At 44.7% G+C, this 27,907-nt stretch overlaps 1 protein-coding gene across 3 annotated transcripts in view; it reads right to left on the bottom strand.

Moving 5' to 3' along the window:
• NEURL1 (neuralized E3 ubiquitin protein ligase 1) overlaps positions 1-27,907 on the bottom strand; it is a 172,100-nt gene that overhangs the window by 22,352 nt on the left and 121,841 nt on the right. For all 3 annotated transcript variants that reach the window (XM_075107533.1, XM_075107532.1, XM_075107534.1), the window contains exon 4: positions 76-756. In XM_075107533.1, coding sequence (XP_074963634.1) covers positions 76-756 — 681 coding nt within the window. The remainder of the gene's footprint in view (positions 1-75; positions 757-27,907) is intronic.

Genomic DNA, 27,907 nt, shown 5'->3' with positions numbered 1-27,907 from the left:
CCTCCACCCTTCCCCCATGATGCATCCCTCCTTGCTGTTTTGTGTGCAAGGTTTGAAAAAGGGAGTCTGACATACCCAACAGCCGAATTTGTGTGACTGCACCATGTAAAACGAAGAACATCCAGAGGGGCTGGGAACAGTCCACGCAGACTTGCATGCCAGTGCCAGCACCGTTGTGGCTCAAGTGCAGCTCACCATCTGAATTCACCATAAATCCCAGGATGTCTCCGCTCTGGAGGGGCACCACAACTCGGCAGATGGCCCAGAACTCCTTTCGGTCGACCAAGGACTCGGGGTTATAGGGGAGGTCACTGGGGCGCAAGGTGCTGGGGTCACAGGACGTTACCCCGTAGGACAGCGTCCCCGTGCGCACGGCATTGGACTTGTTGATTTTGACAAAAATGGTTTCGTTGATCCGAAGGGGTCTGCTGGTGAAAACCAAAGTCCTCTCCTCCCGGGCATGCTCCAGACGGGCCACAGTTTGGTCGTCGAGGATTTTGACATGGGGTCCCCGGAGGTGGTGGAAGCGGAGGTCGCTCTCCAGCTGGGAGGGGAGGAGGTGGGAGTGCTGGGAGTTGAGGGAGTTCTGTGGGATGGGACACGTGGTGGCCATCATGTGGAAGGTCTCCTCCTGCAGGTTGAGGTCGCACAGGCTGACCGAGAGGCGTGTGTCGTCCGTCTCCCGCCGCAGCGAGGGCCGGCGGATGGCAGTGAAGGAGCGGGGCCGCAGGCAGTCAGGAGGAATGATTTCACTGTCTGCAGGGAGAGAGAAAACAAAAAAGGGGTCACTTCAGGGAAAATTAAAACGTCCAGGAGTTTGCAAATTGCTGTTGGTTTGATTGATATGTTTAAAAGGGAAAACCAGAGACTTGCTGCCATTAATAAATTTTCCCCTTTAAAATATGGAAGCAGAGTATCATAAAATGTATTTGCAATCAATTGCTGCATGCAATCAGCATTTTCAGCTTCTGAGCAGGCAGACTCAAAATCAATGGAAAGAATTGACCAGGGAAGGATCTCCTTGGAGAGGGGAAGCAGAGGGTAAATATCTGAAATACACCCTGAACATACCAATCAATATCTATACAGACTCCGAGTTTTTCTGCACCCTTTATTGTCTAAAGTAGTTCTCATAGATCTAGGAAATAAATGCCTAACTATGCATTATTTTATTTTAAAACAAATGCTATGTTCAGTACTAATTTACTTATCATCATATGAAATTTAATTAATATTTTAAATATAATTAATCATTAGTGTTCTGGTGCTCACTGCAAACCAATACAGATATGGATTTTACAGTGCAGAACTTGGAAATATGCAGTTTTCTATAAATAACATAACATATTATCTGCAAGCCAAATAATTAAAAATCAAATCCATGGATATGTAACAAAGAAAGATGATGCTTACACATTCAAATCCAGCAGTGCAAACAGTATTGTACTTTAGCCTCTTTATTAGTCTCGCCTACTGTTTGAAGAGCTATTCATCAATTTATTTGATTCTTTTTCTAAGGAATACAATCACTGGCCTTTAATGCCTAAATTACTTTTACTTAACATATCCTAGCTACGCTGTTGCCATAGAAATTTTAAAGAGCAATATACTAAGAAAAAACCCCATTATTTAAACAAATTATAAAAGTAAGCTGAGGTAATGCAAAGATTTATACTTCCTCTTGACTTTCAGAACTCTGAGAAGTCTCTAGCATCAAAAGACAATTCGCTCTGAGAATACTGAGCGTGTGGGTAGTCCTCTGTAAATGTTGTAATAAGCTATGACCCTTATTAACTGTTCGTCTGCAGGTTCTATGCCTGAAGACTGTTGTGGCTTCAAGCCTGGGTCCAAGCGGCATGAGGTGGGACCACCCTATACAGCACAACCCCCCGCAGGTGGCACAAAGCAACAGCACCAGACCCCAGCCTGGGACCTGCCACAAACGTGGCACAAACTGGAACAACAAGAAGAGACAGAGGAGCAGAGACTCATTCCTAACCCACCTGCTAGGCCCTTGCAGTGGGCACCCCTTCCACCCACATATTCTTGGGGTTTTCTTTTTGGACAACAAAAGAGCAGATACTCAGGTTATCTGAGGATTTGCCCAATGGGATGCACCCTCTTCCAGTACACCGGAGTAGTGGCTCTGTACTGGTGTGCCAAGGAAAAATGCCAGCATAACCAACATCTCCTGCAATATCTGAGGTCTGACTAACAGCCTTTCCCACCCTCCTTTTCTGGGAGCCCTGACAAGAGCACACCCACACACAGTTTGGCTTTAGTAGAGTGCTTTGCTTTGCTTAAACTGGATTATTCCAAGCTCCTCTTTAAATAAACTTCTATTACAAGGGAAGCAGTCTCAAAATAAAAATGGGCTGTTTCTCATATTCGATTTTCTCCATACTGATATTTCATCTTCTCTTCCCAGAAGGTAATTAAAGAAAAGGAGGAATAAATAAAATCAGAAATTACCCCAAGTAATTTAGAAGTGGGTTGCATTAATGTTTTGTAATATATGGGCTAGCATTTGCATTGCAAGTGCCCCTGCTGGATAGAATTAGACTTATTTTACCCTCCTTTGGCTGGAAACACACATAGGAGAACAAATTAATGCTGGCAACTGACGATGATCCTTTGGTGTAGGTGAATGGGTAGAGACCTTTCTGAATAGGAACAGAAGGTTCTCTCTATTTTATTCCCTGTAACTATGCATGTGCAGCCTGGCTGACACTGTGATGTGTGGGTAGCCTGCAGCCAGGGTTTTGAAACAGCTTGTTTTCCACCAGGATGCTTGCATTTCCCTTTGGCTGCTGGACAAAATATCTTTTTCCCTCTGAAAAGAGGTTGAGAGATGGAGTTGTTCTGCAGACAAGACACATGGCAGTGATAGCAAAGCAGGGTTACACACCCAACAGTTTTACTTAAATCCATCAGTAGCTCAGAAGCCTAGCCACATAAGGGATAAGACGTCTCAAGCATATGGGATTGACTGTGAGACTTAGTTTATTAATGTTTGCAAATACCCATGGAAAAAAGGATTGCAGTTTACTGCTATCTGAAGGGGGGTTGTGAAAATTTAGGGAGATGAGTCTCTTAGAGATGCTGGCCTGCTCCAGGGCTCTATGATTTTATAAATCACAAAATACCCAGCCAAAGAAGAAAAAAAATCCCACAGAATATAAAGTAAAACAATAAGTGGGATTAATCTTTTGGGGTGGTAGGTAAGTTGGAAGAGGTGTAGAACGCCATTTACCCAGAATAACTGATAGTGGCCAAGGGCTATGAAAGAACAATTCTGGTGAAATGTGAAACTGGTGAAATGAGTGACTTTGAGCAGTTTCTTTTGCTTGAAGATGCCCAGGAATGAATTATATTCTTCCATTAAAGCTTTGGTTGACACTTTTTAAGCGCAGACCAACCTGTTTATGCTGGAGTGGCCCATAATGCAGCCTTACTCCTGCAGAACATTTACAACTGACCTTTAATGCCTACAAAGGAGGGACTCTTCATGGAGGAGTGTTCAGGCACATTTATATTTGCAGAGACAAACCTGGAGCACACATCAAAAAGATGGAATGACTTTATGTGACGAGACTGTAAAATATGAAATGGGTCCAACAGCCCATTATTGAGGAGCTCACTCAGCTTCAGCCTGAACAATTTAGAAATCATCCCTTCTTATTAAATATTCATGGATATAAAATTTCCTGTATAAAGCAGTTGGCAGCATTTCTCTGGGAAAAGTCAACTGGTGAGAGACCTCTCTGGTTGAGAATAGATGGACTTGTGAGTGAAGACCACAGCTCTCACTGAGTCACCAGAGCAAGCTTTAACCCAGCTGGTTGGGGTACCACCAGCAAGCTGGCTGCGACCACAGCAGCGCAACGCAGGCTGGCTGCCCAGGTAGCTTTCCAGAGAGGTTTTGCTGGGCTCTGCATCAGCGCAGTTATGATGCCAATGCTGGATTTAGAGTCTTAAAGTTTCTGGTAGCAATATAGACATAGCTAAAGTGGAAAGGATGTCTACTAAATATAAATTTTCTGCTCCTCAGCTGGAGAATCTGAGACACCGGGTTTTTGTAAAGGATGCCTAACTTCACAAATCATTTTATATCATTTTCTGGCTTTGTTTAAGAAAAAAAAGTGAGCAGAAGTAGCAAAAAAGAACTGAACAGCACTTGAGCAGTTAGGCTGTCTTCTGTTTTCTCCTCCTCTTTAGTGGGGTTTATCTGCAAAATTTAAATCCTCAGCAGCTGATGCCTTACACAGAAAATTAAAAGTATCTTCCTCAAACCAGAGGCTTCAAAGCTCTCTGTTTTGCTGCTCAGAGGGCATGGAAGAGCCTCCTGCTTCATGCACGGTCAATGAAACTGCACTAACACTTTAAAACAGCACTTACAAGGAGCTGGTAAGCAGCCACGTAGAGCTGTAATCACTGCATCCAGATCAGAAGTATTTCACTACCACCTTTTTTGGAATGACTTAAAATAACCTATTTCCTTAATCATGTATCATATATAATACATATTTATTATTGATATCACATCTATGCACAATTAATATAGTTACATGTACATCCAAACAGAAATGCATTTCTAATCACCAGCATGCAAAGATCATCTCAGCCCCACACAAAGCTGAAGGGATTGTCAGACTGCTGTCAGACTGTCAAATCATTATTTCCTTCATCTTTTCCTTTTTCAGTACTGTCATTTACTGCCTGAAGGCTTGACTTTCCAAGGTCAAGAGCAGCCAGTATTCATGCACCTTTACAGGATCTGAAAAAGTGAAGCAAACTCAGCACACATGCATACACATGCTGGAAACTTGCAGAGTCCAGTATTTAACTCCAAGCTCTAGGGACACAGATCTCCTCTTGATGAGTTTTCTGAGATTGGTGCGATCCTATAGCCTCACATGAATTGTATTTATTCAGAGTATGAAGGCTGCAACCTCTCTCCAGAATGAGCTATGGAAGACCTAGTATAAATAAACCAATCTTGAGACTTATTACTACAAAAAATAACTTAAAATTTGGGGAATCAGACTGATAACCTAAGAACCTACCCCATTTCTAATGATCTTCTCTCCCAGGAGGAAGAATTGCTGATAAAACAGGGAACAACCTAGTTATTCCTTGCATCTGGAGAACATTTCTTAGCTACTAAGCAAAGAGTAAAAAAATCAGTAAAGACAGAACCTTGCTGGGGAGGTCCTTCCCTTCCCTAGCACAGCCCCACATTCTTTCCTTCCTTCTGTTCTTTGCTTTACTTTTTCACAAGTGAATTTTTCGTCTTCTAATCTCTTACTTCACTGGGTAATAGTATTTTTAGTCAGTACTGGTGCTAACCATATAATTTCTGTGACCAAGAAACCTCAGAGGTGCTAAGCTACCAAAAGACATCTTGAAGTAAGTGGCCCCTACAAGAATATTCTATGTAAATATACAACTGCAAAAGGATGTATACTGTTTTATGCCCACCACACTGGAAGGGTCCCATTCGTACTCAGGAAGTCAGATGAAGGCTCCTTTTCCCACCATCAGCCATACCCATCACAAGGGGTTACTCAGGGAGGACAGCTGGCTTCCCAACGCCTGTAATCTTCACTGTCTCCTCCATGGTCTAGAGCAGACTCGTGCAGCTAACAGCCCATTTGGCAAAGCTTTGACATTGCAGGGAGACGTGTTTGAAATATGAGGCAGGTGTGCCACGCTGTAAAACAATATTGCTCTCAAAGACAATTGGGAAAACAACCAGTCGTAAGGCAAGAAATAAACCTGTGCTTCTGGAAACCTTCTGTCATTCACAGCCTCATACTTCCCATTGTAGGAGTGCAGATTTTAATCCCAGCTCAACTGCCTGCCTTGCGAACTCTGCCCGTATCGTGCTGTGGCAATCTTTGCTTCCTTGCTGACTCAGTCCTATCAGGCTGATGTATACTGCTGGGGAACTGCCATGCTTCAGCGCAGAAGTAGCCAGAACAACTTCTACATGTTGTTCGTAGCTCAATTTATTATGTATTTTAAGGTGACTGAGGACTGAAAATTTGGTAAAATGGAAACAACTTATATTCTCATTTATACCTCCTAAAATAAGGATGAAGATCTCTGTGACTGGGGGCAAGGAGCAATACCTGTTCCCTAATCCCTTTGGTTACCAGCTTGCCTGATGAGTGTATGGCGCCCAGTCCACAGAACCACCTCCGCTGGAAAGAAGAGCAGCTGTGACTGCATCTAGGAAGAGAAGGACCGCTCTGTGGTCCTGGGTTCAAAATCCACCCAAATTAAAGGGCGACTGGAAGCAGATCTTCATGCAGTCTGCTGTACTCATGGTGTTAAAGATGTCCTCACTACCACGGGACGCTCTGCTCTAGGCTCTCTTGGTCACTGCCATGTGTATCTTAACTGTTTTATTGTACCAGGAGGAATTAAGCAAACAGGAGAGTGAAAATTGCCCTTACTTAAAATAAACACAGGAGAAAAATTGAGAAGTGAAGAAAGCCGAGGCCACACTCACAGTCATTAAGAGGCAAAGTTCTACTCACAGAGCATGTCCAAAGTGCTCTTGCCTGCTGGCGATGTGTCTGAGTAGACACTCATAAAACTATTTGTTTTTCTGCAAACTTGTACTCGCTGTGTGAGGTCTGGAGAGGACGCTGGGCTCTGCTGCGCTCAGCGTACCATGCTCCCAGGCGGATACTTCTGCTGTGAAGTTGCACACAGGTTTCCCACTCCCCTCCCTGCTTGTTACTGTTAAATCCTGAATTTATATGATCCAAGACCACTCCATGGTGTTTATTTCTCATAAACTATCAGGCGCCAGAATGCAGCTTCTCGGATGATACAACGAAGCCACTTTCAGAGCATTATTGTAGCATGTGGGAGGCAAATGTTTAAAATCCCTCAAAGGAATGACTCAGACTAAAATCCTTTGCCATATACTTAGGAATTCACTTCTACAAAGTACAATTCCCTTTATGCACAACTGAGAAATCAAACTGCCTGAGTTATTGCCTCAGATCAACCATTCCTTCTCCTTGAAAACACCCACATCAAATCAAGGACATCAGTTAAATACCTACTTATACAGTACCTGCATATGTGCATGTCTCTATTTCATTGACAGTATAAATATCCTATTTCAGATAAAGCTGCTTCCTTCTACTCTCACTGCTCTGGCTCTCTTTTTGCACACACTTACAGGAACATATGCAAAACTACAGCCAACAGACAAATTCACTTGTACCAGCTATATGTATGCAAGATGCCCAGGATGCTCTTTAAGAGACAGGAAAACCTGTTCTGGGGCAAACAGCATCTGAGATCAGGACTAAGCTGCTGGGCTCTGCAGCAGAAGACACTCCTCACCACATAAACAGAAAGGATACTTAAATGGTGAGTGGGAGGCAGGAAGAATTAATGTTCTTATTTTATAGACTGGAAACTGTGGGATGGAGTAAGCTGTCCAAGGGATAGATGACTCCTCTGGCAGAGCTGTTAACCGAAACCTCTTGGGGTTTAGCCCAGTGCATGACAAAACCACCCTGTTTCCCACGTTACACCCTCTCATTTCCTAACTCTCCATTCAACACCTTCTTCTCTACCTCCTGCTCCTTTGCTTCCATCTGCAGGTCACTCCTCTCATCTCTGAACTCAACCTACTTGAGACTCCTCATCTATTATGGGATCTCAACAGTCAGTATAGAAACCATTGTTCAAGGATTCCTCCTTCACCAACATATCAGCTTGGTATCACTGCATGGTCAATGGAGGGCAAACATATATTTCATGTACATTCACATGGTTGCAGTGGGAGTTAATGGCTACACGCACCTTTTGGCTTCTTGCGCATTGCCACCTGGAAGCCAAGCCAACTGATATTTCAAAAGAGCCATTTTCATTGCAGGAACAGCAGGTATTTATATCAGCTGAGTGCATTTGTTTGCCTGTGACCAAATCAGCTTTCTGACAAGATACTCAGGTGTTTTTTCCAATATTGCTGAAAGCATTTGAGATAATTTCTGCTATAACCAAGGGGCAAAAGTCAAAGTCCAAGCCAAGGGTTACAAAGAGCCCAAAGCTGGAGTTCGTCTGTGGGAGAAATCATTCATGTATACACTAAAAATTATCACCAGATTTTAAAGCTGAGTTACTAAACAAGGCAGACCATCGACTCTGTGGAACCAACTGCAAGGCTACAGACATCTGCCACTTTAACAGAAATTAGTGGAAATCGACAGTGCTTCATGAGCATCTCACTGGACTTGTCTTTACGTTACGTTTGCATTTGCTTGGATAAAAATCAGCATTTCTCTCCAGGCATTTTGGGAGATTGAGCACTAAAGCTATTCGGTTTGCATGATTCAGTTTTGGAGAGGTGATAAAAAATGGGATGGAAAAGGAAAACCTAGCCTTTTAGTTGTTATCAACTGATAGGTGTTTGATGAATTTATTGTGCAAATCTTGTGGCTTTGTGTGGCCATTTAGCACCAAACCCTGCTTTGAGGGGATGGTGCCTTTATAACATTAGGCATAGGTGAGCTGGTGTCCTGCCAGGTGAATCTCAGGAAACCCTTGGGACCTATTCAGAATACTTTTCTAAGGATACAAATATCCTCCCTTGGCTTACTGGGATTATCAGGGATCTCTTGTTGTGGATTGTCCATGCTGTATCAATAGTACAGACAAGATATCACAGCAAAACAAACCAGAAACAAACAAGCAAACAAACAAATGCAGACTCTAAGAGCATGTGAGCTCACGTACTGCCAGCCTCCAAGTTGAAATACTGGGAAAGAAAAAATAAAAACCCCTGAGCTTTAAGGAACTGCAGTTGGTTTTAAACCAGAGCGAACAATTGTGGTTTCCAGGCCAGCTTAGTAATTGAATTGATCATCTGCATATTCTTCAATAAAATCTCAGGAATGAAAGCATACAATTTCATACATGAATAAGACTATAGCTGAAGGTAAAAAGGTTGAGTACTGACTCATAAATTGTAGTTTTGGGACATGTGCTATATAATAAAGCTATGCTCTGGACCAGTTTGGTTCATAACAGACATTCATACAATTCTGAGTCACATCTCTAAGCATGTCAAATGGATTTGAACATATGAAATGGCACAAAAAGCATAACTAGCCTCATAAAATTAAAATAAATTACTCTTTTCCTTAGCAAATATGAATATTTTGGAAGAGGCTGACAGTAGATTATGAAGAACAAACTTCGACATGTGTGTTACAGTTGTGGATTTGTTTTCTTTTCCACAAAAGCTGATGCTCAGAGAAAGTCTGCAGGGTGCTGGCAAAATCTGTGTTACAAACAACACGTTTTGGTTTTTGTTCAGGAAGAGTTTTCATTTAGGGTAAACTCATCCTCCCCAGCCAGCGGTCCTGAAGACTGACAAATGTCCTTCAGGTTGAAGATGTGCTTAACCACTGCCACAGCCACCCTGGGATGGGGGGACCTCTATGGCTGATTTCCTTTATCATGTTCATGGGTTTTCCATTTGATGTTTCCTAACTGCAAAGTCAGAGAAACATGGTTTGAGCAGAAATCAAGTGCTTTAGGTTTTGTGGAGACCACCTAATACCCATTATTCAGTCCTTAGTCTTTCTCCCACTCACACACATGAAGTCTCTGCATTTTACCCTGATGCAATGATTTCCACCTCCATTGCACCAGGCCTGCTCGGCTCCATGTTAAGCTGTTATTATCCCACTTGAAAACCACAGCAAAATGATCATCACTTTTAGGATCACACCTACATTATTTTGATCTCAGTCCTGCCTCTCTCTTTAGAGTGCCCCACCTTTTCTTTCCATTTCCTCTTATTCTTTCTACAGCTGGAAAGTCTTTTATTACTTGCTTTAATTACCTGTGCAAGACCTAATTCTCCGTGGAGTCTGTCAGTTGTCACTTTATCTGACACTTCCTGATCTTTAAGATGTAAATTCTTCTGTAGAAAAGGTTTGGTTGTTCGTTGTTTTTTTATTTCTTCATGAGAAATTAAAGCAATAATTGCAATTCCTGTTTGTCTAGGAACTTTATAGAGCCCTCTTCTCATACCCAGTGACTCCATTGCCTACCCTGGCGCTATCATTGCTTTACCCTCCCTTCTTCCTAGACATTTCAACCCTCTTATCTCACCTGTTCAGGTAAAACAGTAGTTCACCATTGCATGCAGTGCTAACCCCAAAATTTTACCTTCATGTACTGTGTTGCAGATTGCTATGGGCTCCCAACAACACTATTTCCAATCCTCCTTATGTTACTGTGTGAATGTTTCCATAGCATCTCAGTGCTCACAGCCCATTCCTAAGCTACATCAGACACATCCCTTCATCCCCTGAATGATGCATCTGACAGCAATTTTCTTCAAAACAAGTACTTTCTTCCTCTTTCCAATCCATCATCCTCCCTCCCATGGTATTTACATATCCTGCATTTATCCTTTTCCACTTGCTTTCATTCACTGCTGTGTCTTCATGCAGGCATTGAGATGATGACTCCTCAACTTTCTCCCAACATTTCCCAGTGAAAGGCTCCTGCTGTTGCTGACAGTTTGACAGACAGCTGCTCAGGGAGAATTCAACACACCAACAACCACCTCATCCCTGCCAGGGTCTCCCCAAGCTCCATCACCTTAATCAGCACCATTGCTTATTGACCTGAATTGACACCATTGGGTCTTCGCCCTTTTCCTTAGGCAACCCAGAAATGCTGCTGGCCATCACCTTCCTGGACTCGCCGCAGCCCTGCTCGGTCTGACAGGGCTGCCCAAAGGCACTGCTAAATGATAAATTGCCTGGACATCAAGGGAGTTTGCTGCCCCACAGCTACCTCACTAACCAAAGCTAGGAGCACATTTCCTACTGAAGACGCAACCTGTGAAGGGCAGTGATAATACATAATATTACAGTCAACTGACTGAAGAAAAAATAAAATAAATTGGAAGGATACAGTATTTTTGGCTAACCTGAAACAAAGTGCTCAGTTTATCTTACTTCCTTTTGTAAAAGCAAATGAATACTGGACCGAGAGCTTCTCTAGTTGATTTCTGAGGCTTGTCTGGAAATTGCTGTTTCCATTTTCAAGACTAAAATGTTATTTCAAGACTCAAGAATTGAAAGATAACATTTTGAAAGTAGTGAAAGAAAATAGCTAGAGTTTACGAGAACTGTTTCAAATTTTCAGCCATGACTAATGAAGTTTGCAGATCATCTCTCCTCCTCCAAGCTGGTTCCTCACCTAAAGATCCAATAACTGTATTTCTGAAAGAATGCACATAATGCTACTTATCCAGAGTATTTTCTTTGTTTTAATTCCTAATATCTCTTTCTTGGAGAATTTCCACCCCAGAATCCAGCACAAAGAAGCTCTCAAAAAAATTCTGACTTATTTTCCACACGTACAAAATGACAGAGCAGCCATTAAACCCCACCCACCCCACTCCTATTCCAGAGCTGGTGTAGCCTGCAAGATGCGCTCCCCCAGCTCTGCACGGAAACAGCAAATTAAGGCTTTGTTTGATGAGCTTGTTTTAAAACAGCATATTTATTACAGTCTGCGCCAATTCAAAAAAGTTCAGCACATGATTAGGTCTGTTCCATTCCATGACGGCACTTAAACATCCACTTCATCTAAACAAGTATTTACATCCCACTGAAGGCAATGGAATGTACACATGAGCATATCAGTAGTCCCATATCAGGGGCACAGGGTAAGGTTTGAAAACTACATTCCATGTCAAATAAAAAAGTTCTTATGCTAAACTCCACTTTCCATTGCTGTACAATTGCATCCTGCCAGTGAAGTGAAGAGCAAAGGAGATTTCCTGAAACAGTAGCCTTAAATCAGCCATTCTAGCTGTCACGGCTGGACAAAATTAGAGGGGAATAAAGGAGGGAATCAACGCCCACTTCTGCCAATTGAAAAGTTCATCTCTTCAATAAATTCTTCGTATATTCTGTCATGGCAAATGCCTGTTATACTAGTGATTTCTTTATGAGTTATTTTGATACCTGGAACTAAAGAGCCGAATCTTGTCACCAGAGCCTCAGCTAACTCCTTAACAAGCAAAAAGACAAATTCTGCTCTCATTTGCCCCAGGGAAAGCTTCAACACCTTGGCTATCAGTAAAGCTAATTGAAATGCACAGGTCATAGGATGTGGCATCAAAAGGTTTAGACAGAAAGACAGGAGGCTTTTCTGAAGTTGCAGATTGGAAGTATAAACAAGAATCAGCCAGAGGGCCGCGGTCTGGCTGTCAGTCAGGGTAGTGTGAGCTTGTTGAAGCCACAGGATTTGCACAGAGAACAAGGTCCAGCGTGTGCTGTGGATGCTAAATGCAGCTGCAGCCCCAGTAGCCAAACCTTCCTTGGTGCCTCCAAGGAAGGGGACTCAAGGCTTCAGTTCCCAAAGGTTCCTGCTCTCCCCACATCCCATCTTCCCACAGCACTGCTTTTCTTCCTCTCCCTCCTCTTCTTTCTCCCTTCCCCACCTGACACTATACACAAACAAGCTCAGTCCTGCCAAAACCACTGCACCACTGAAGTGCCAGCTATAAGCACAGCACTGGAGAGATGCCTGACTTTGCAACTGGTTCATGCTATTACTGGTCCCCGAGACCTTTTGAGGAGGTGTTGGGAGGTAGGTAAGACACAAACACCTAAAAATACAGTGAGTTTTTCAGCTTTCTTCCTTTTCCATAGGGTGTTTTTCCTTTTCTTCTTGACCTGTCGTTAAATTCCTGTGACAGATGTCTGCCTTTTCTCAGCAGCTTCCTTTTGCCACATGATGCCCTGTTATATTGTCCATACATTTTTCACTAGGATTTACCATTTCAGCTTATGCCAAAGGTCACTATCTCCCTCTGACACATACTCTAAACCTCTTTTTTACCTGCTTGCAATGTATTGGTTTTACACCAGTTTGGCTAGGTATGCACACCAGTGGTCATTCATCCACTTGTCCAATTTCAATATTGTGCCTCTGCTCTTACCCTGTATTTCTGCTGGCCCATCATGTTATACTGCTCTGGTTTGGGAAACAGCTGATCAACCCCCTACTTTTTGATGGTTTGTAAACAATAAAGTTCATGTCCAGAATGTTATGAACAAGCTTAGTGGTGGAGACTACACTGAACAGGGGATAATCAGCAACAAAAAGAGCCGATAAAGCAATATTATAGGCTGGTATCTCTTGCCGAGATCTTTATAGACTAAAGAGATGGTAACCAATATAGGGGTGACTCACCCAAACTCAAGGATTTCACATCCCATTAATAGACTCATTTCTCTCTACCTTTTGCCTCCTTCAGCATCAAAGTTTAAAGCAATATTTGGTGACAATGTTATTGTGAACCTTTCTGCACATACTCTGAACTGCTGTGGGGAATTATCAAACCCTTGCTACACAATAATAAAAATTGCTGGGCTTACGTCATCAGCAGTACCAGTGATGTCTTGCTCAGTCTAAGGAATCAGGGATCGATCCCAGGTCTGTCTGGGACCTGGTTATCAGAGAAAAATGGTCCCTCTCTCCACTCTGCACAGCACAGTTCCACTGTTCCTGGTACAATAACAGCTTTGACTTTAAAAATGTATGCTTTATTTTTTCATTTACAACTTGGAAAATATTCTTTGTTTCCAAGCACGGATGCAGTCCAGTCATCAGAGCAAAAGCCTGGATAATTCACACTTGCATTAATTTTTGCATGCCACATGATGGTACTAGAAAGGCACATAGCTAAAAACCATGTCTTTCTTTAAGCTAGAAGAGAAGAAAAAGCAGATTATATGCTGAAATCTAACATTACCCTAATACCTGAAAAAAAAAAAAAAAAAAGAGAGCAGAAAGGGTTACTGCTGGCTGTATTTCTGTTCTGTAACTCTTTTTCATTCTAAAAAGGCAAGGAGAAAAAAAAAAAAAAGAAAAAATCCCAAAGAGGAGTGTAGATTACTTCTGCTCAGGAGAAAGCCCATGGATACGTGCAGAAAGGGCCCCATAAAGCAGTACACACGCTGCTGAAGCCACATTACCAGCCCCATTTGCTGTGTGTCCATAGGAGACACAAAGCACCCAGACAGCTGTTGCCATAGCCACTCCTTTACGTGCCAGGGTCAAGTTTCCTTCTGCACAGAAATATTATTTACAAGGTGGCTTAGGTGTGCCTGGTGCCTGGCAGTTAAAAATGGCAAGTCCCATTCCAGGGGAGCTTATGGCCCAAATTAGACATAACACAGTGAGAGGGTATGATAAACACAGGGAAGAGAGTGTCAGGGCGAGATGGTGAGATGCTGTGTATATGCCCTGTCAGCTCTTTTATTCTTCTTATTAAACATTGTAAGGGCTTTGCATCCCCATGCATTTTTGCAAGTGCCCTGCCCTTCTGTTACGCTGCAGCCACTTGGTGATGACACAGTCTTGGCTGGGACGGGCTCCTGGGCCTCTCCAGGCAAAGCTGAACCCTCAACACTGGAGCTAAACGGCCCTTTTGAGCAGCTGTCCGTGCTGCCAGGCCCATGAAATCCCCCCGGCCAAGTGCCGTTCCCTCCACTAGGTCGCAGTGGAGACCAGGCCCGTCCCGCTCCCGCGCTGCCCTGCTGCAGGCAGGGAAAGTGGGCTGCTGTCGGCAGGCCTACCTTTTCCAACAGGGCCTGGCACTTAGCGGGGGAATGGGGCAGCATTTAGTCCCTAAACTGGCATGGAGAAATCATGGGTATCATAGGGACTGCTGGAGTGGGCATGAACTTGTCCTGAGAGCAACAGGACTTAACAGCAAGGAAAAAAACCTAGAAGTTACGTAGACTCCAAGTTACTACAGCCTTCTCCCCATACCCAACAGACCACACAAAGTTTAATAGCAGGGGTCAGATGGACAGCACTAACAGAAATTGTCTCTGTCTGCCATCTTGTCAACAGCCAGCACGGTGCATCCCGAGCCCCTCCATCCCACCAGGGAGAGGTGAGGTTACCCAACCCGCGCTGCCGGCTCTGCCCCATCGGCTCTGCTGCAACAGCTACTTCACAGCTGGGAGAGCTGCCTACAGCAGAAAACCTGCCATGTCTGCAGCGAAATGAACAGAGATCGCCACTGTAGGACCACTCCACAGGAACAGTGATAAATGATGACTTTGCTATCCACTGCCTTTCACTGCTTTGTCCGGCCAGAAGCGTTTCACTCAGCTCTATTAAAGCTACTGCAGTCACCCATGCTCTCCCAGGCTCAGGCATTGCAAATTCCTTCCCAAGTAGGGTTCACAGCACTTTGAAAATTCATATTTATGGGCAACATGAAGCAAACAGAGTTTAATAAGGAAACAAATAACAGGAAGGCTGCTGGGATCACTTTCACATCTGCAATCAAAACATCTATGGGGTTAGCAGCTCTTTTAATTGTAGGTGAAGCTGCGGCAGAGCTGAGGGTGCCAGTTCATTGCTACATGGCGGCTTTGCTTGGGGCCCAGCTGGCTGCAGCACCCATGGGTACAAGTCAGAAGGGACAGCGTGGCTCACGTGTCCACTTCAGGCTGTCCACTCCTACATTAACCCTGCAAGAAGCTCTCCAAAGGCTGATGATTAGAAGGCATCATCCTCTCACTCCGTCCCCAGGAGGACACAGTCACCTCTACACTTGTCCCCCTGCCAATTGCTGCCCATGCCCCAATGCCCAATTTTGGGATATGAGTCCCAGTTCAGGGTGTCAGGGTGGCCCTTCCCAGAGGCAACAGTGCTAAGACAGGGTTCATGGTCCATTTGAAATCAGCCATCCCAAGTAACCTCAATAGTCTACTTTGTCCACCTCTCAGCCCTCCGGGAAACCCTCTTCTCCCCAGAAATTTGACATTTCTTAAACTTGGCTTGTTTTCCAGGTCAGCAGTCTCATTCGTGTCGAACACTGTCACTGTGTTTGTGCCTTTGCCATCCTGCCAAGCGCGCCTGCTCCATGGGCGGCTGGAGGCAGAGCCATGGGAGCCGGCTCCTTCCACAGCAGCTACGCACGTACTTGGAGGATGCTCTGCCACTGCTGTACCTGCCAAACTGCCTCAAAGCCATCACCAGCACACATATCGCCGGTTCCAGAAATTAGGATGGGAATGATTTGAGGGACTGATGCAAGCAAGTCATGGCCAGGATTAGCCACGGAGCCCTGCAGGCTCCTTCCCTTTACCTCCCTGGCCACCTTAGTGCCATGCCTGTGGACATGCACTGCCTGCCTGTCTGTGCTGCACAGCCGCCTCCGCTTTGCTGCAGTTTGCAGCCCTGCAGCTAAATTCAAGGCTGGACAATCCAGCACCATTAAGGAAAAGAATCAGGATGGTGCCAAGCAACACTTGCTGCAAAAAATGATGCCACTGCAATGAGACTACCCAAATCTCAGCCTGCCGGATCTGGGGCAGGGTCACACTGGGTTTCACTGCTATCTTAAAATTGCCAAAAAAATGTTCCTTTGCCCTAAATTAATTTTAGTTGGCACTGGCACCATTAGCCTCGGCAAACCTTTGCATGTCAAGCAATCTAACTTTGGCCTGCTGCAGACCCAGGGCAGTCTCCTCCCCCCAAAACAAGGTGCTTCTTGGTGAACTTCTTAGGTAATAAAAAAAGGGTCACTTTTTCCCAAAAAAAGAACAAGGCACCTGTGAGTGCACGCACCTAATCGCTTCCCATCTTCAAACTGCATTTCAATGCCAGACCAAAAGCTCAGCTTAGGCTGCAGTTTAAAGCGAGGACCATTTCTGCCTCACAGCAGCTCAGCATCATCACGATCAGTTTTCCCCCGTGCACATGGGTGTGTAAACGCTCATAACTATTCAGCTGGTTCTGTGGTTTTACATTGAAAATATGTTGCTATGGAGAGCGCAGCACAGGAACGTGCAGCCACCACAATGCACCACAGCAGAAGCAGCCCACAGCTTCTGCTGATATTTGCAAGCCCTCCGCTACCATCCACACAAAGGCTGAAAATAGACCTAAAGCTCAAATGAAGCATCTGTAACACTTCATTTCTGACCATCCCTCCCCAAGGCACCAAGACTTTTCACAGAAATCATACCAAGCAACCCACATACGCTCTGACGTCACCTCAGTGATTTCTAATTCCTCACTGCTCACATGTCTCAAAAAGGAAACTCCTTCCAGCTCCATTTTCATTCTATGTCCTATTTTTGTCTGGGAAGCAGGTTTTCCTCCAGAGCCACCCTTCTGCTGGTACCCACAGGTGCTGCTCAGTCCTTGTTACCTTTCAGCTACAAGATAAAGCAAATTCCTTGTGCTGCTCTACCTTGTTGCCCTGCTGACTGTGAAGGATCTGATTTCTGTCATTTAAAGTTGACTTAGCAAAGGTCATTCAGCAGCAGCAAAGTGATCTCCAAATACATATTCAGTGCAGGGAAAACTGTACCATTAAAGTCCCAGCCTTCACAGTCTTCAGAATGCATGGGCTGGGTCTTGAAGGATGCTGAGCATGTTCTGATCTCACTGACTTGATGAGACTTGGGAGGGCTCAGCAAATGCAGTGTAGACTTGAGCCCACAGCACTGTGAATGAAAAGCACCTTTGGGGTTTTTCTTTCCTATAAATTTTAAAAATATCTGAAATACTGTTTGTTTTCTTTCTCATATTCTGGAGGAATTGATAAATCCTCAACTGAGCCATAAACATGCAGCCATCAGACCTTGATTTCTAAAAATGTGTTTATATTAAGCTATGAAATTATTTACAGTGGCCATAAACATCCTCCCAGCATCTGGCAGCTGTGAGAGGGCCTTGGAACTCACTAATTTACTTACATTGTAAACCCCTTTCTAATAAATAAATAAGCTCTTAATATCTCACCCAAAAAAAAAGCAGCACATTGCGTACAATACTATATTTAGGTGTCCTTTGGAGGTCAAGGATTCAGCAGCTGAATTTCTCTGAGGATCTTTCTTTTTTGTGTGTTTATGCCCAAATGAATTATCAGCTCAACATCTTTATTTTTAAATTGGTTTAAAATTCTGGCATTGTTTTGAATACTGGAGAAGCAGCTCCTTGGTTCTTGTTTTGCCTGAACTGAGGTCAAATTCTGATCTAAGGGGTAGAAAGGGGCACTTTAAAAAGCCAAGTGAATGCTTGCTGATCCCTTAGTAGTGACCTTCCTGGAAGGGACTGCTGAGCCTCTGGGCTGGCTCCCGGGGTGGGCATGCTCTCCAGACCAGGAGGATGCTCGGTGCCAGAGCCCATGGAGAAACGAGAGGGTCATGCAGCTTTGCAAAGAGGTGCAAAATGCCATGCTGCACTAGCACTGCCTCCCAGGTTTTACTGCAGAGGGGCAGTCAGGACATCCTCCCTCCTGGCTCAGCGTTCACAGACCAGCCACTGCCTGCCAGGTTATACAGAGTGGGGAGAAAGGAAGACAAGTATTCCACGTGTCCCATTGGTTGGTGTGCAAGGGCTGAGCCATGTTAGGGCTCCTAATGGATGCTTGGGAGTATTTAAACTGATGGAGATGTGATTTTTCCAACTTCTGTGAAATCCAGCACAGTGCCCTTGAGGACAAAAGAGGATGAGTGGTTGGTTCAAAGCAATTCAGGACTGAAAACAATATTGTCAGATCAAACTTGGTCCAAAACTTGTGTTTTGTAATAAACAGCAGTAGCGTTTTCTAAAACTTGAGGTAAACAAGGACTGTTTTCACATACTGCTTCACTTACATAAAAATCAAACCCTCCCCTATTTTCAACCAGTGCTGGTTAAATGAAAAGTTTAACTAGCAAAGAAGATGAAAAAAGTTTCATCCACTCTCCCTGCCCCAGACATGGAGGAGAATGAGGAATGAATCAATTATTAAAATCCGGTTTGTTTTAATCCTGTGAGGTTATACTCAATAGACAGCTAGAGATCTGAATTAAGAATTTTGAAATAGGAGCCCCAATGTCCTACTATACCACCAGTGGTCTGCAGACAACCCCCATTTGAAGGTATATTTACCCCTTTTATCTACAGTTGGAAATGGCTTCAGAGATCTCTGACTAACTGCAAAGCAAAAAACCTCCCTCTCCTATCCCTGCAGACCCATCTGCTCCATTGGGAAAGATGAAGCTGCACCAAAAACTCCCCCTTCCTCACAGAGTCCCCTTCCATGCTTGGCGCAGGTGCTTGGCACCTTCCTTTGCAGTGGCACAGCCAACCCGCCCTGTGCCCTGCAGTACAGCCGTGATGGCCCCTGATGTCTTCCCAGGCGTCTGGGGCAGAAGGGAGCAGGTCATGGGGATGCTGGTAGCAACCCCTGTTGGCCACAAAACCATAACCAGAATGCAAAATAGCCTCACCAGATCCCCCCCCGGTTGCTCTGGTGAGCTGTCTCCCCTGGGTTTTCCCCCTGTTTGGTCAGTGCAGAAGCTCTGCAGAAAACTTTTCAAAGAAAGTGAGCTACATCTTTCTACATTTTTTTCTGTATAGCTAGTGATTTCCAGCCAGCAAGGGACTGTTCCAGTAAAACCAGGCAGAATCTACTGTTCTCTTAAGATAAACAAAAGACAAATGCAATGGGATCACTGCTGGTTTTCAAGAGAAAACCATGTGATTTTGCATGTCGTTATTGTAATACTTGAAGCAGCACAGATGCTTTCTGTTGATCAGACATAGCTGGGGCAGGGGACAGGGTTGAATGAAAGAGCTGCTCCGTGCCTTCAGGAGCAATGGTCTAAGTTCACCCCTGTTGTAACACTGCTTTGCTCTCCTCAGACAGGAACTCAGCCCTCCAGTTTTGAAACTACACATGGACAGCATGAATAAATCTCATCACTGAGGGTTTCCTGCCATTCCTGCTGAATATCCAGGCCTATTAGTCAATGTCAGTCTCTGGGCAACATGAAAAATTGCAGAAATCCATCCTGGCTGTCACTGGAAATCAAAAATTAATCTCACAAACTGAGAGACTCCTTCTAGCTTTGGAAGGCATTCACATTTCAAGACTACAACTGCAATTGTCAAAGCTCTGCACGTTCATGTGAAACAGGAAGGAAAAATAAGACCCCGGACAATGGGACCCTGGAGGAGCGGTGGAGGAATCGGGCTTTTCCTGGGAAGCCATTTGCCAAAATGTTAAAATAGAATCTATTTGAACAATAGATTGGAAAATGTTAACAGCCAAAAATGTGTTAAACAGGATTTCAGCTTAGAAACACTGAGCAGGTTGTCCTGTGAGCATGCTCTAAAATAATTCATGAATTCTCCAAACTAAGCAAAATTAATATTTTCTGTAATGACCCTTTTGATGAGGTCTCTACCTCTGCTTTTGCCATTAAGGGATCCTCCTCTCCATACACACAACCATCTGCGTCCATCTCATCCCATTCTCCTGTATCTCACTCCTCCTGCTCCTACTCCTGCCCAAAGCTTCCCTCCCACTGCTCTCCCACCCCTCCCACTGCTCTCCCACCACATCTGTAGTCACCAAGTGCACCATGTGAACAGGCTGTGCTTTAATTGTGCTTCAGAATAAGACGAGGGAAGTTAGGCTCCCCAGTTTCTATTCCTGTCCCTTGTCCTCCCTGCAGAGCCTTCGGCAGGTCATTTCATCCTGGTGATCGGTGACTCGAGTCCTCCTCCTCCAAGCAGCCTGCGATGCTCTGAACACCCACCCGAGGGTCTGCAGGGAGCGATGTCCCAGAGCCCTCATTGACAGATCCCATGCTCACCTTGTTAAATGTTGAAACATCTTAGGTGTTAGTGGGAAGAAAGGAAAAAGAAACACTTTTAAGTGTCTCTCTTGGGAGCAGATGGCCAGCAGCTGAATTTCTCTTCGAAATCTGAGCAGCTTTAATTGGGAAACACAGCCTATAAAACTTTAAATAAATCTATTACAGACTGCGTAGTAACCAGCGACAGTTGCTTACGTCCACCCCTTTTTTGCTGTTTCAGCAGCCTTCTTGTGGCTGAGCATGAAGTGCTCTCCACATATCTGTCAGCCTTCCCAGGGCTGCAGGGGACCCTTATGCCCTACTTTTGGAGGAAATCCTGGGATCAGCTCTCCCTCCCCAGCCAACTCTCTACTTTGAAGATTCCACAATGGCCAAATTTGTCATCACCGTCCAGTATCTATGTAAAACCACCAGGGACTTTACGTCTGATGACTCAAATGCTCAGATCTGAGTCTCTCTGTGTTTAGCAGGCACACACAAAGGTATCTCCTGGCTCCCCAAAGACAAACACAAAGCACTGGCTCAAACACACTGCTGCTCAGCTAAGATGATGCTGACAGAGAGGAGACACTTGGCATAGCTTTTCAGTGCTTCTTCACTGTGGGCATCTATTGTCTTATATTGCAATGCTGCCAATGTCCTTCTCAACGTGAGTGCCCTGCTCCCACTTGAACGTTCTCCTGGTAGATCATTTTGCAATAGCTGATAGACTTTGTGCTGGTAGGCCGTTATGGTGCTGAATCTTCAGCCCACACTAAAAATAAACAGAGTAGCTATGGTCTACAAAACTCTAGTATGCCTAAAATTTAAACACATCAATGTTCTGCTCTGATTTTTACTCCCTGCATTACGTATTGTTCCACTGAAAAGGTTTCATCTCACGCCCACCCAGGTGTTAGAGCCTGAATATTTCAGCAGGGCTCGAGCTCTGCCCAGGGTCACCTGACAGCACTGGGTGTCTCCGTGACTGGGGAGACAGCAGGGCAGAATGGAAATAACAAGAGCATGCCACTGTGTGTCAAACTAGAGGAACCAACAGGTGTTGAACAAGTGTTCAAGGGAATCGCCACACTTCGCCCTACGCAGAAGTTGCATCTTGTGCTTGTTGTGCAACACAGGGAAGCACAGGGCCAGGAGAACAGTCCCATGACATCAGAAGCAACAACAAATTCGCACTTCTCCTTTTTTCAGATCCTTCAAGTATTGTGAATGCATAGCCTATAAGAGCTAAACTCCTTCCTTCACAGTTTTACTTTACTTTCAGCATGGGTAACTCCCTATTTTCAGAGAAGCAGAGATGAGGCCCATTCTCCTGCTTCATTTGTACTTTCTGGATGTGCTGAAGGTCCCAGCTGAACTCCTCCCTCACACAGATGTAGTGCCAAGGATGGCACCGAGCAGAAGGGACAGATAACAGCCACTTTGAGCTGCAGCACCTCTTCCAAGGCATAATGCCCAGGTGGACAGCGGACAGCTTGCTCTCACCATTCTCCAAAGCTTTTCAACAATTCCTCCCTGCTGTCTGCATGGGATCCGCAGTCCTAAGTGAATTCCCTTTTCAGCTAGACACTGTGTTATTTCAGTATAGCACTGTCTAGACAATTGAAAGTGTGAATAATTTAATGTATTACTTTCTCCTTGCTTTTCATGGAAATGGTGAAAGTCTGGAAGCTTTCTGGCCTCTTTGCAGTGTTTGTTTTGGGGTCTTTTTGGTTTGTTTTTTTATATATCTATCTATATATTGAAAGATGTAAATATTTATATAGAGAGATTAAAAAAACGCCCACATTATTTTCAGTTAGTGAGAGGGCTTTGTCTCACCATCAAGATTTCTACAAGCGTTAGTAATTTATCTTTATTCAGACCGTTCTGTGAATAAAATTGTCACTGTCCTACCAGACAGAAAGCAGACACCATCCTGCCTCCCCTTGGAAAGCAACCGACACACCTCAGAAACAAGCAGCAGCAGTTATTAAACACAAAAGAACCATCCCTTTCATCCCACTGACCTTCAACCAGCCTCAACATTTTCTATAACTGAAAAAAAAGATGACACTGCAAAATGCTTACATAAATTTTTCTGCCCCAGGAGCCTCCACAGCCAATGCAAAGGGTCAAAGTACTTAATGAAACCAGATTCTTATGGGATTTCCAGCTCCCATTTCCAGATCTCAGCAATTACACAGAAGGCAGCCAGCATCACCCTTGACAAGTCCCCGCCACTGCAACAACTAAATGTCCAAATCTGTTTGGGTGCCTGAGCCTCTCGTAGGAATCCTCCAATGTTTTCCAGTGAAGTCTGGATAGGAAAAAGCCAGCCAGCAGCGACAGCATGAAAATAACTGTAATCTATGCAACATCTATTAATTCTTTTTAAGAACATTTTCTAGCATTTTCCCACTAAATTCTGGCGATTAAGTAAGCAAAACTTCTTAATGGCTGGATGAAGATACATGGACATGAGAGGAGACCCACGTGCATCCCCAAGTCTTGAAGCCACCAGCATCTTCAGCACCAACATGAAACCTGGCTCAGTGCTGGCTGGCCAGGGACTTTCAGTTCAGCACCAGCCACTCCAAGAAACATTTAAGGTGGAATGAAAAATTTTTCTCTTAACACTTGGAAGAGTGGTATACTAGCTATCTAAACTTGGACAATAAACACAGAACAAATTAACTTTTCCTGCTCCACTGAAATCCCAGAAGTACTTTTGGGAGGCTACTGTGTTCTATGCTGCAGCACTGGGGCTCACGGGGATGCTCACAGTGGGCAATGGGCAGAGATGATGCTGCCATGGGGGGCAGCTGGGTAAGTGCCTAAGTACGTGGATGCTTTTGGCCTCTGCATCCATGTCAACTCAGGAGTAGGAGCTCCAAAAGTGCATGCTTCCTGCTGATATTTCTGCTTCTCCCTGTTTCCATTTGGGCCGGGAATAACAGAAGAGTGGGCTGTCCCCCAGCCCCTCCACTCCTGGTACTGTACATACTGAGTGGCACGAACTGCAGGGGCTGATGAACATGCTTGACTTACAGAAGAAAATGGTTTTGGTGCCTCTGGATGCTCCAAGTTAAGCTCAGACTGTACTGTACTTAGCTTGCATGATATCCAAACTAATTCAGCAGGGCCTAATCTGGATAAATAGCTGCGTAGTTATTAAAATTTTCCTTGAACAACTAAATGGAAATATGAGAGCTTGACCCTTATGCCAGCATTTAAAATGGGCTCAAGTAATCAAAACACCAGATTGGAGAGCATTGGGGGTTTTGGAGGAGCTGAGATTCAATTCAGCTTTGAACCTTCAGTTTATTATAGCAAACACTTCCCACCCCCAATAAATGAAACTAGCTCTGGCTCCTTATGGAGACTGGCTGGACCTGATCACACGGGTTGACAGTAGCTGCTTATACCTTTTTGGCCAGCAGTGCTTCTTGTGCATCCTAATACCATCTGCCTGTCATTCTGTCATGTCACCTCAGGATGGCACTTGGGCAGAAACATGTCGCTGGTCATCTCCTGCTGAAGACATCTGAGATGCCAGCATCAGGGATTGCAGCCTTCTCTCCGCCTGGGCAGCAAACACCCAGTACAAATTTAGAGCAACAAACAGCATGAAGGCAACCCTGGTCCCTGCAAATTATTTTCCTGCATACATGTCCAAGCTGCAAACCATTGCCAGTGGACACCTGGTAAATATGGTGTTCTGTGTAAGTGCTATAGGTAGCTTTTAACTGTCACACACAAGCAGCGGAGATACACAGCAGAGCAATGGATAAACAGGTTAAATGTTTGATTTTTTTCTGCTGTGCTAACTTGCTCCAGGCCCTCTGGCACGGGTGATGGTGAGAAAGTCAGTGAAGAGCTGCTGAAAAGGTGACAAGATGCTGATAAAGTAACTGGTGTAAGAATCAGCATGCAGGAGGAGCCAGCTTGGGGACAGAGAGCCTTTGGGTCCTGCAGGCTGCTCTTATTCCCATTCCCACCCACTTTGGTACTGGTATATGTGAGGACAGGTCCATCAAGATGGAGCCCCTGACCATACAAAGTGTGAGGATGAATGGAGGGAATATGGTCTCAAAGCATCTCATTTCTTGAGCGTAGCAGAGCAGTGCAGCTTCCCAGGCAGAGCATCTCCCCGAGCACCACCATGTTGGACTGGGACAGGCAGCTCCAGCAAGCTGAGCAGGCGCTGGAGCCACATGCCTGTGCATGCTTCTGAACAGAAACATCACCACCAGAAAAACCTGGCTTACTACATACAAGCGGATGAATATTTCATGAAGAACAGAGACACAGACTGGGCATTTCAAGCAAGTAAATTGGACTGTATATTTATGTGCATGGAGGCAGAGGTGCTGCATGAAGAAAGCCATCAGATACCAACCCTCACTGATCTGGTTTCCTGAGCAGGCTGAGAGCAAGCAATAAAGGACTCCTCTCCAAGCAATATCCCTACAAGGAAGCCTAGTTTAAAAAAAGGAAAAGGAAGAAGAAACCATGTTCTTTGCTCAGCCAATACTATGCACACTTCATTAATTGCAGCAGTTCTGAAAATCGCTATCATGGGCTCAACCTGTCCTCAGAGGCAGCAGATCAGCAGTGCTCCTTGGTGGCAGCCCTGCTGGAGGGGACACACATGCTAGCTGCTGTCCAAACTGGACTGGGGAAGGCTTGCTTCCATAACCACGGACATGTAAAACAATCTGGTACCAAGTCTGTCCCCTGCTAACAGTCTAACTTTCACACTTTCTATAAAAACTAATAAAATAACAGCAATTTTCAATGCCCGGAATGTATACATTTCAGATAAGCTGCTGTTGTGTAATATGAGGAGAGCAGCAGTACTGCAGGGGCTGGACAACAGGGTAACCCAGGAGTTCACTGAGATCAAAGGGATAAGAGCCCCAGGAAGAATGTCAATAACATTTGCATAGGTCTCATATTACAGAATAAGACCTGTGACTCGGACTTCACCTAGGGACCAAAGATGATGCAAAAATGAGTTAAATTCTTCTCATTTCTCCTTATTTAACATCACTGTCTGCAACAGGACAGTGCTGCTAAGGGTGTTCTGTGTGCCCAGGGGAAACAAAGCCCAAGCACTGCATGGGCCTCCCCAGGATGCATTAGGAAATTTGGAGGCTACGTAGCATGTCCGATTAGGTTGAGGAGCAACACACAGAGGCCTTTGTACCCAATGCCAGTTTTGGGGATGAAGTTCCCCTCTTCCCAGGCATGGGTGTCATGAGACACTCCACACCTTTGGGAGAGGGCCCAAAACTCAGAGAGGCTCCCCCATGATAACCCACAGGTCAGCTGTAGCAAGGAGTGGAGGAGTTTCTCAGCTCTCCCTGCTTTGATTATTCACGGATGAGCTGCAGGGGCAGCCCCGCACCACAGCCCATCACCCCTGCAGCCCCTGAAGGGACATGCTGAGTGCCCACATCCAGCACATCAGCTCCCCAGGCAGCAGAAGAGCCATCCAGCTGCACAGCACACATCTTCCGTGTGCCATAGCTGGGGGGAGCATACGGCACAAGCCAATTGCAGAGCCTGACATTCAATGAGACTTGACAGGTTCCACTGAGGTCTGCACGCGGAGAAAAAGCCCGGGGCCCCCAAGCCAGCGAAAGTGCCTCAACGCTGCCCAGTCCCAGCACGCCCAGGGCATGCAGGATTCAGCATTTGGATCATCTCACAGCAGGCTGGCAGGGACCCAACGGCATGAACATCATCCTGTCTGCAAGATGATGGGGCTGGCTCACAATGCACTTTTACCCTTGGCGTGGGGGTGGGAGGGGGGCATGCATGGGCAGGGACATTCTTCACTTGTCACCCCCAGGCTTAGGCTGTTTCTTTCTCTGCAATCACCTAAAGGTGAGGAGGAGTTGAAAAACATTACACTGACAGTGCTGTCGGACCTGCGGATACGGGGCCTTCCGCTCCACGCCAAGCAAACCCTCTAGAATGGTTTGGACGTGATAGGTAAACAGTGTCATTCTTGCTCAGCGGGGAGACATTTGTATTTAGATGTTATAGATAAGTGGTGCATATTTGAGACATCTGAAAGTTATTATTCCAGGCAGTTTCTAAACAGACAATCGCAGTTGCATAGCCCCTTAACTCCAAGCTGACAGGCAGGATAATGATTTAAATTATTGTTAAACATAGGCTCTGTTTTAAGTGGATGGAATTCAACATCATGATAGGTTTGGGGGAATAGGGGTGTATTGCAAAACACATGTCGAGTTGCTGGAGCTCTGATCCATGGGAGCTTCTCCGCCAACACCAAGCATCACTATTCACACTATGAAAATGGCATCTGTAGAGATCCTCAAAAAGGCAACATCACTCATCTATCTTCTAGGTCATTACCACTCCATCTAATTGCAACAACTTTGATTAAGAGAAATGCCTTTTTGAAAGCAAAACAAAAGAAGATTTCACAGACTTAAAACTGAGCTCAGCAGTGAATAATAATTATTTTTTATAATGCTTTTGAATTACAAGTGATTTATGCTTCCTTGAATTCAATAAGGTTATGTTTATTATGCTATCACTGTTTTTAACAAAGAGTATACTGATTCGTTCTTCATTATAAGTCACTTGAAGCGCAGCTATTAGGTTGTATTAAACCAGAGTACTACATTTGTCTCATCTGTGAGTTTGTTTTCCAACATTTTAATGTAGGGCTGGTACCCCTGCGCTCAGCTCCCCCAGGCCCCCTCTGCCCTGCAGCCACACTCAGCAGATACTGCCATCAGGAAAGGCTTTTTGTCCCTACCCTTAGTTGCTTTCTGACATGCCAAAGGTTAAGTAAGACGGAACACACTGGCTCCACATTGCAGCCTTTAAGCAGGCAAAGCTCCAGCAAAAACAAACCCGTCTCTCATGTGGAAAGGAGAAAGGGGAGGAAGAATTAATTTCTTGCTTATTCAGCATCTGATTGTCTCTATGTGTCACAAGCGAGCTCCCAGGCAATATCTCCAACCTACAGCATTCTCATTTCCCAAATGGGTAATTCACAATAATGCAGGCAAGAGTTTCATCTCTGCTCATAGCATGAAGATGCAATTGGGCCTAAAAAATGGCAATTGTACCTTGTCACTTAAGGGAAATTACATGGCTGATTAATATTGGATGAACCTCACAGAAAGGCCACCCATTCTGCTCAGCGTACCAGCATCTTATCCTAATTATCCTCACCAATAATACCCAGA

This window comes from Phalacrocorax aristotelis, chromosome 12, assembly GCF_949628215.1.
Source record: "Phalacrocorax aristotelis chromosome 12, bGulAri2.1, whole genome shotgun sequence".
NCBI classification, from domain to species: Eukaryota; Metazoa; Chordata; class Aves; order Suliformes; family Phalacrocoracidae; genus Phalacrocorax; species Phalacrocorax aristotelis.
The sequence above is the reverse complement of the archived record's forward strand: the minus strand, read 5'-3'. Positions and strand labels throughout refer to the sequence as shown.